Here is a 9,898-nt window from a genome sequence, read left to right as displayed (position 1 = left end):
TTTTTTTTTTTTTTTTTTTTTTTTTTTTTTTTTTTTTTTTTTTTTTTTTTTTTTTTTTTTTTTTTTTGTTTTTACCTAAAACGGTCCCTCAACTATTAGGATTTCACCATTTTGTTCATTGACTACCAAAGCTGCTCAATTTAGTCTTTAATTATGCAAATGTTAACCTAAAATGTAAGGTTATTGTGGATTTGGGGACCTTTTTGGAGAGTCGATGACTAAAGTGGTGAAATCCTAATAGCCGAAGACCATTTTAGGTAAAAAAAATTGCATAGTTAGGAACTAAATTAAGCAACTTTGATTGTGGAGGACCAAAGTTGTCAAATCCTAATAGTCTAGAGACCAAATTGGATATTACCCTGGAGTAACTTTTTTTTGAAAGTATATTACTTGAAAATGAACTATCAGTATATTAAAAATAAACTATCTTCAAAATTTTGAACATAAAAGTTGTAGAGGATCATCTAGCTTTCTATGGATACTTGAATAACCTCAATTGGATTTCTTGTGAAAGAAATATGACCAAAATGTGATAAACATATTGCAAACGTTTAGGAATATAGTAATGAGGTGTGTCAAAATTTGTCCACCCTTTACACCCTGATTTGTCCCGAACGTTTGAACATAAAAATTGTAGAGGACTATCTTAGATATTCATGGAAACTTGAATTACATTAATTTTAATTGGATTTCAAATGAGAGAGTTGTGACAAAAATACTCTTAACATGTCATCAATTAAATATTTTTCTATTTTTTCTTTGAAATTCCTAAAAATCATTTATTAATGAATTAAGCACCATATTTCACAAAAATAAAATAATATACAAGTAAAATTGTTATAAATATGATATTAGTAAGCACTTATCAAGTAACAATCAATCAATTTATTCCGGATTAGTATTATATTTTCCCTAATAAGTAACTCTTTAACCCCCATTACTTTGCTATATTTCACATCATTTTTATATAAAAGTGAATATAATACTTTTCAACAAATATGTAATAATTTTAAGAAAAATGTGTTACTTTTTAATTAAAGATAATACTTATCGAGTGTCTTGATTTAGTCAAGAGAAGGGGTGAATTTGATTATAAGAAGATTTTGTGTTGATTTATCCTTAGACATTAATCATATTTAATTTGATACAAATTCTAGGTGGTCAGAAAAAAATTAAATTATATTAACAATCATTAGTAATTGATAAACACTTAATCAAATTTACAAGCAACCAAGTCATGTAACATGATAGGAGGCATTATGACTTCTACGTATGGAAAATCAACTAGAACATAATAATTTCATTAAGGATAAAAGTATATCAAGTCACTTCACAATCAGGTGTTCTTCTATTCACCCAAAAAAATGACGGTGTTCTTCTTTTAACTAGATAGCTTTCACAAGTAGCCCAATTACATTTAATTTAGTCCTAGGTGAAAGTAAATAAATAAATAAATAAATAAATAAATAATATATATATATACACTTGTGTGAAACCATCTCATAAATCTCAATCTGTGAGACGGGTTGACTCTTTGTTTAATGAATCATATTTTTGACCTCATTAAGTTGAGACTCGTGAGATGCACACTCGCACGCACGCGCGCGCACACACACAGAGAGAGGAATTACATTTTTAATTTCTAAATGTAAATTTTTAATTATATATCTATCAATATAAATTATAATTAATGAAATTATATTATAAAATTTTCCTATATACAGATTAATAAATATTATGTGTATATAATGTATTATACAAGCATATAAGGAAATGAGTCCAATTATAGTTTAAGCTTATTCATACAAAATTTAAAATTTACATTTTTTTTTATTGATTTCTAAGTATAATAATTTTAGTTATTATTCATATTTTTACAATTATAGTATACATAAATACAATTAGGAATAAATCAACTTAATTATGTGAATTTTAATATAAAATTAGAGATTATATTAACCATACAAAATTTAAATTTAAATTTTGTATGTTATGAAAATAGATACTTAACCAAATATATAAAAGTCAAACTATATTATTATATTGTATATTTTAACATTTTTTTGTTTTTTTCTATTCTTTAAATTTAAATTCATAATAACGAAATTTTTTTCGTGCAACGCACGAGTAAAACACTAGTGTATATATATATATATATATATATATATATAGGGTCATGTTCAGGTGTGGCCGTGCTCTCCCGTGCGGTTCACACCACTCAATGTTACGAAATACACCACTCAATGTTAAGAAACACACCACACAAATATGCATTGTGGTGTGTTTCTTAACATTGTGGTGTGTTTCATTGCGTTTCATTGTGGTGTGTTTCTTAACATTGAGTGGTGTATTTCGTAACATTGAGTGGTGTGTGACCACACGGTCGCACGGGAGAGCACAGCCGCATTTGAACCAAAAAATATATATATATATATATTTTGAATACTACTGACTCTGTTACAATGTAGTATCTGTTCATAACTACTTTCTCAACCTACACACATATATATATATGCTTTTGACCGAACATACCTTGCACATCCCTTAGAATTTACAACTTCACTTTCCGGGCATCTTTAAACATTAATGGGCAACAGAAGCGTTGCACTAACCACCTGTGGTGATAGCACTTCAACAAATACCAACCATTTTTAACTTAGGATCGGATGAGACAAGACATCGACCACTTATCCCATGGTCCCTTGTGCACCATTTCTCCGATGGCACTTCTACCATGTTCACCTCTTCGTTGCATAGGATATAACAAATTAATCCGTTTGTTGCTATAAACTATAGCTACACACCATACCAAAGGAAAATTATATACTTTACAAAGTATCTCTCAACTAGACTAATAGGCCAAGGTGTACATTTGAAACTCTAAAAGATTGAGAATATGGATACTACATTTGTAGCTCAAGTAAAACTCGATTAAAACTTAGAGATGTTGTATGATATGATAAAAGGTGTAAGAACATCTTTCTAAGTGTGTACAAGAAGTTTTGAAAGGTTAGAGAAAGATTAAAAGCATAATTTCTTGTACAAATGAGAGAAAACCGTTGTTGGATATGAAAAAGATGAAGAACATGATTTCCTTCACTCGGACCTTCAAAAAATTGTGATATTAATGGAGATTTGAAGGTTTGATTGTTGTAGGTGATAGTCTCTCAACTTATTTTGCCGTTGAAGAGATCTCACCCATAAGCCATAACACATAACACATAACACATCTGAACAACGGTGGAGGCGGGCATGAGGGTGGCGGACTGGCGGTGAGTTCGCGACTGTTTCGGACGGCGGAGGCGGAGAGTTTGCAATTGCTTCGAACGGCGAAGGCAGAGTCGACTGCTTCTGAGTTCTGATTTGAGTGATTTCTAAATCTTCTGATGAATCTGTGATGAGTTCGCGATTATTAAAAAAAGGGGGGAAGGGGTTGAGACGGGGCGGCCGGCTAGGCGGTCTAGGCGTGGCCTAAGCAACCGACCGCTGAGGAAGCCGATCCAAAATCCTTTTTATCTGGCATTAACTTGGAACCACGTGCATCTAAAGCACCTTTTACTAAGATCAATGTAGTTGTATGTAAACCCAGAGCAATAGCATGATGAACCAAAAAGTCTCCGGGTCCTATTGTTAAGAATAATGAATTACTGTTTTCATTAACAGCATTTAACCAACCCGGCAACCAGATGCTTCGGCCCGCATTGAATGCCGGACGCAGTAAGGCTAGCGCCTATGCGCGATTTTTACAACATTGAGAAAGGTTTCAATTTTAGTTTGAACAACTGATACAAAATTTATTTATTTATTTATTTATTAAATTCTTTTTTTGGATTTATTTTTATAAATTCTATTTTCTACTTTTAAAATAGTCTAAATTCAACAATATTTATTTTATTTTATTTTCCAGTTCTGAATTGTAACCAAAATTGTCTCTACTATTTCGGTCGGTTGCTACGGTTGGCCTTGAATCGAACTGTGGTCATCCCTACATATAAGCAATAATTTGTTGGAGAAGAAAAATAAATGAAATACTTATTTTTTTAAGAGTAAAAATGTCCATTTAACATAAAAGGGGAGAAATTGTCACTTTTAAAATAATTAAGGGGGGCAAAAAGTGCCATTTTCTTAATTATTAACATATAATTCGGGGTAAATGATTTTAAGGGTAGTATTAGCTTGATTTTAATGATTTTTTTTGTTAAATGAATTAAAGTGCGTCATGTAAATCGGAAGTAAAAGAAGGAAAATAAAAGGTGAAAGTAGTTGTAGCATAACTATGTAAAAAATGTAGCATAAAATCCATCTCAAATATCTAATATTCTCTCTACTTTTAATCTTCATCTCAAGTATGAATTCTGTTTCTCCATTAAAAGTCTCCCTCCCACAATCATGCTCTCTTCTTTTCCCAACATCTCTCCATTAGGAATTCTTTTACCACCGCTTCAGGTTTCTGGAATTGGGTCTAAGTATAACCCCTCTCTCTTCGGAATTATGCTAATACTTCTAAGCTTTCCTATATGAATTTTTTGTTTTCCTCAGCTCCTTTTTGAGTGATAAATTAGTAAATTATTTTTTCATTCTTAATCTGCTTTTTGTTTTTTTTTTCCTGTAATTATTTTTATCTCATTGTTTTTTATGCATTTTGATTTTTTGATGAAGCATATATTGAAATTTAAAAATCAAGTGTTTGAGTATTGTTTGTTTGTGGTATTTTATGATGTTCTTCCAATGCAATTGTGATCTAGTTCCATGTGATCTATATATATAATTCATAGAATTGAATGTGATCCGATCTCTTATAATTTATACACAGCACAGGAATCTTAACTTGATTATAATCTGTTATGAATTTGATCTGTTTTAATTTATACAAACCGCAAAAATCTTAGATTGATCATAATCAGCTATTAACTATGAATCTGATGTGTTTTAATTTATACAAAACACAGAAATCTTAGCTTGATTATAATCGGCTATCAACTATCAGCTAACTTCATCAATTATCATTGCCAAAATATATAATAATGTTGAAAAAGTTGTCTCTTGCAAAAATGCCCTCAACAACGGCGGTTCTATCAGCGTACACCTCTTTCACCGCGTCTGTTTTCCTGATCAGAACATTTGTGAGTGAGTTCCAAAGCATAGCCAACCAAGTCTTGCCCGAAGAAATCCGAGCAAAAATTTGGTCTAAACTTGGAGGCCTATTTGGCAACTTCTTCTTCACCGCCCAAATGAGTGTGGTTATTGATGAACAAAATGGTTTCAACATAAACAACGAAATCTTTGAAGCTTCTGAAGCTTATCTCAGAACAAAGCTAAGCCCCTCATCAACAATGGATAGGCTTGTGGTGTTCAAGGCCCCCCAGGAGAAGAGCTTCTCCTTCATCATCAGCAGAGGGGAGAAGATAATAGACAAATTTGAAGGCGTAGAATTCATCTGGGAATTGAAAGTCTCTGAATCTCAGAAGCCTGGTTACGATCATGATGGTAATGTTGGGGATATAAGTGTGCAATCCTTATGTTCACTGTGGACCTGGTTCAATACACATAATTTAAGTTTATCAGGTACAAAATTCATGTTTATAATGCATAAAATTCTTGTTCATAATATATACACAGATCAATATGATATAATGAACATGAATTCTATGCATTATGAACATGAATTTTGTGTATAAACATGAATTCTGTGTATTATATGTCATTGATTATATAATTATACGCATTTTAAATATGAATTCTGTAACTGATGAAGTCAAATTATGAATATTGGACCAGAGTTCATAGTGCAGTGTACTATGGACCCTGGTCCATGATATAAATTGTCATAATTGTGAGTGAACCCCAATATATTTTGTTAGGCGGAGGCCGGTAAAAGGGCAAGTTTAATACCGGATGGGTTAGATGAGGGTTGTTGGGCAAAGGTCAAAAAAAGGTAAAAAGACCAATTCCATCAACTAGCGTCTAGAAAATGTGATGACAATTTATAAGGAAATAAAGTTACTTGCTCGCTACTAGTTATAACTTTTAGTAAATGTCTGATCTTTAACAAGTGATATCAGAACCATAGCCAAGTCCCTCACCAACGACAGATAGGCTTATGGTGTTCAAGGCTCCCCAGGAGCAGCACCCAAAGCTTCAAAAATGCGATGACAGTCTTCATTCGTTACTAATTATAAATTTTGGCGTAGATAGTAAACGCTTAATCTCAATGTATTTGCTATTTTTTTCCTAACAGGTAATCGGTGTTCAGAAGGTTCGGAACGTAGAGCATTTGAACTCATCTTTAACCAGAAATGCAGAGAAATGGTGTTCAGTTCATACATACCATTTGTGCTGGAAAAATCAAAGGCAATACAAGAGGAAAACAAAATCATAAAGATCTACTCTCTTGGGAACTGGTATGGAGAAATTAATTTGGAGCATCCCTCCACGTTCGAGACACTGGCCATGGATCCGGAGCTGAAGAAAGAGTTGATTGAAGATTTGGACAGGTTTGTTAGACGAAAAGATTACTACAGGAGAGTTGGGAAGGCATGGAAAAGAGGCTACTTATTGTATGGGCCTCCAGGAACTGGAAAGTCAAGCTTGATAGCGGCCATGGCCAACTATCTCAAATTTGACATCTACGACTTGGATCTCTCATCCCTAAATGGAAGCTACGACATTCAAAGCTTACTAGTCACTACTAAAAACAGATCAATTATAGTGATTGAGGACATTGATTGCAACATCCAATTGCAGAACAGAAACGCCGATGAAGAAGAAGAATACTCTTCGCCTCCTTACAACTTGCAGGGCGATAAAAGTAAGGTATTGTTGGAACTTTTAGCATAAAATGACATTTAACTAGTTATTTTGTGATCCAAATATATGCGCTGTCCACTCCTGATTTGGGTCGGGTCAATGTGGATTAGACTCATTTAAGTTGAAAAATATAGGTAGAAAGACTTAAACTGATAATGGGTGGAAGCACTTTGTCCCGCATTGATTTGGGAAGTAGATTTGCACCGCTATATATATATATACAATATCCTTTTAAAAAGAATTTGAATTATAATGTTTGCCGTTGGTTTTTACCTTATGAAAACACTTTTGTTTTCTCTCAACCTTTTTCTTATAAAAAATTTTGCTCACACTTCTGGTAAAATCTGTTTGTTTATATATTTTTATAGATCATATGTCAATTTTGGTCACACAAGTACAGTATTAACAAAATGACAGTTTTGATCCTCATGTTTAATTCCTACCAATTATCATCCACAACTATTGTTTTAGTGTCAAAATTAATTACTCTAGTCACCCCTCCATTTAGGACATGCCGGATTATGAAATTATTAAGGGTATTTTCGTTCTTTTCTGTCGTTATACTGTGGACCATGGGTCATAGTTGATACTGCAGTTGTGTTGAAAGGGAACTGCAGTTGCGCGGAACAGAGGCCGTGTCATCTATCTGGAACTGTAGTTGTGTTGAACGGATACTGCAGTTGTGTTGAACGGATGAATGGCCTCTGTTTCGTGCAACTGCAGTTTCCTTTCAACACAACTGCAGTATCTTTTCAATACAACTGCAGTATCCGTTCAACACAACTACAGTATCAGCTATAATCGTGGTCCACAATATAATTTGCGCTGTAGTAGAGTTAATTGTATTCAAAATAGTAAGTAATCTTATCAATAAATAGTAAGTAAGATAAAATGGGATATTTTGGTTGATCAACTTATTTTCCACCGAACCTACAGGTATCTCTGTCAAGTTTGTTGAATTTCATTGATGGACTGTGGTCATGCTGTGGCGACGAGAGGATCATCGTCTTCACCTCAAACTACAAGGATAGATTAGACCCTGCACTACTTAGGCCAGGAAGAATGGACATGCACATCCACATGTCCTATTGCACGCCAGGTGGATTCAGGGTTCTCGCATCAAACTACCATGACCTCAAAGATCACTTCAAGTTCGCCAAGATCGATCAACTTTTAGGCCAAGTGGATGTGACACCAGCAGAGATTGCAGAAGAGCTGATGAAGAGTGACGAGGCAGATGTTGCCCTTAAAGGACTGGTTAAGTTTATGAAAAAGAAAAAAATTGCACATGATCATGATCATGATCATGATGATGCTGATGCTGATGATGCTGCCGCTGATGAGGAGTTGAAGGTAATGGGAGGGAGTGATAGCGGTGGAATCAGCGGTGGAATCAGTGATGTAAGCAAGACAATAGCTGAGAAGAGTGTGAAGAAAAATAATAATAAGAAGAAAAGGAAGGCAAAGAAAGTGGGTAGAAACTACAATCATTCTTGAGACAAAAAGATAAATCAATTCACCATCATTCATGAGACTCGATCATTGATTTCTTGTGACAAATTTCATCTTGTTGATGAGACTCGATCATTGATGTCTTGTCACACATTTACCTCTATATTATGACCAATTGAGTTGCCTGAGTATTTTAGTACGTAGCATTGATGAGAACCCAAAAAATCTATTAATAATTAGTTGAGCAGACCTTGTGGTCAAACTGCATAGCTGTGGCCCTGCCCAGGGGGCGTTGGCTCGTTATGCTTGAGTAGGTTGAGAAAAGTATGTATGAACATATACTACATTGTAATAAAGTCAATAGTATTAAAAAAAAAACTAGTTGATCTGAGCAGATTATATAATAACTACGAACCGATTTGTTAGAGAAAATTTTCTCTTTTTTTTTTTTTTTTTTTTTTTTTTAATGTAATAATGGTTTTCTGTATTATATTTACTAGTGACTAGTGACTAGTGTATGCCACTATGCCAGTGCATTGCCCTGGTTTCTTTTCTTTTTCTTTTAAGTTTATTTTTTAAAAAATAAAATTGTTATTAATAAAATTTGATAGAATTGAATACTAATAAATGTCTCCTTTTCGTTTTCACATATAGTTTAGTAATTTTATTAATTAATTATTTATGTATCTATAATTTCATAATTTCTTATCATAAAAGTGTTTGTTGTTTTAACTATTTGAACATACATAGTGCATATTTTTTTAATTTAATTTACAATAACAAATATTAATTTGTACGTACATCTTATTAGTTTTATGACTTTTTGGACAGTTAATGACTAACAAAACCATTAATATAATGAGTATATAAAAAATTTAGAGAGAATATGTGTATTATTATGAAAAATCAGATCACTTTAATTTGCCCCATATGATAAAAGGATAAAAATGATCATTCCTCTACCACTTTGTTTTGGAACAAGAAGTAAGAATTTGACGGATGGATCTGTGATAACACCTCCCTAGGAGAGAAATAAGAAACAATCTCAGTTTTGCATCTATAAAAATTTGACGAATTTAATCAGATTTTTAAAAAAAAGTCGTGGTGGCAGTTTCATAATTATCATCAACTCACTGTGCAAACTTTAACACTTAATATGCAATAATCTTTAATATTTAGTTATTAAATCTAAAATGTAAATGTTAGATCTTAAACATTAAAAAGTGAACCATTGGACCACATAAAATAAAAAAACTCAATCATAAAACTCTAAAATCGAAACCCTAATTGCAATGTACTTTTACATTTTTGCAAGTGTAAACTTTTAATACTAAATAACTAAATATGCAAAATGTTAACACTAAATATGTAAAATATTAATACTAAATAGCATATTTTAGTGTTCACGTTTGCATAGTAAAGTTGGTGATAATTATGGAACTGCCACCATGTTTTTTTTTTCTTTTTTATAAATCGGATCTGGTGCATTCAATTTTTTCAGATGTAAGGTAATTGTGATTAGTTCTTAGTTTTCTCCTACGAACTTGTTCTCATATGATCTAATATATATATATATATATATATATATATATATATATATATATATATATATATATATATATATATATATATATATAAA

General features: G+C 32.2%; 1 protein-coding gene across 1 annotated transcript; it reads left to right on the top strand.

The window, feature by feature from the left end:
* The first annotated feature begins 4,987 nt into the window (after positions 1 to 4,987).
* LOC116028085 (AAA-ATPase At3g50940-like) lies at positions 4,988 to 8,679 on the top strand. Its single transcript, XM_031269882.1, has 3 exons — positions 4,988 to 5,487; positions 6,239 to 6,813; positions 7,744 to 8,679. The coding sequence occupies exons 1-3, from the start codon at positions 5,025 to 5,027 to the stop codon at positions 8,302 to 8,304; spliced, it is 1,599 nt and encodes a 532-aa protein (XP_031125742.1). The 5' UTR covers positions 4,988 to 5,024; the 3' UTR covers positions 8,305 to 8,679.
* Positions 8,680 to 9,898: the final 1,219 nt, after the last annotated feature.

The sequence above is a fragment of the Ipomoea triloba genome, chromosome 8, assembly GCF_003576645.1.
Source record: "Ipomoea triloba cultivar NCNSP0323 chromosome 8, ASM357664v1".
NCBI classification, from domain to species: domain Eukaryota; kingdom Viridiplantae; phylum Streptophyta; class Magnoliopsida; order Solanales; family Convolvulaceae; genus Ipomoea; species Ipomoea triloba.
The sequence above is the reverse complement of the archived record's forward strand: the minus strand, read 5'-3'. Positions and strand labels throughout refer to the sequence as shown.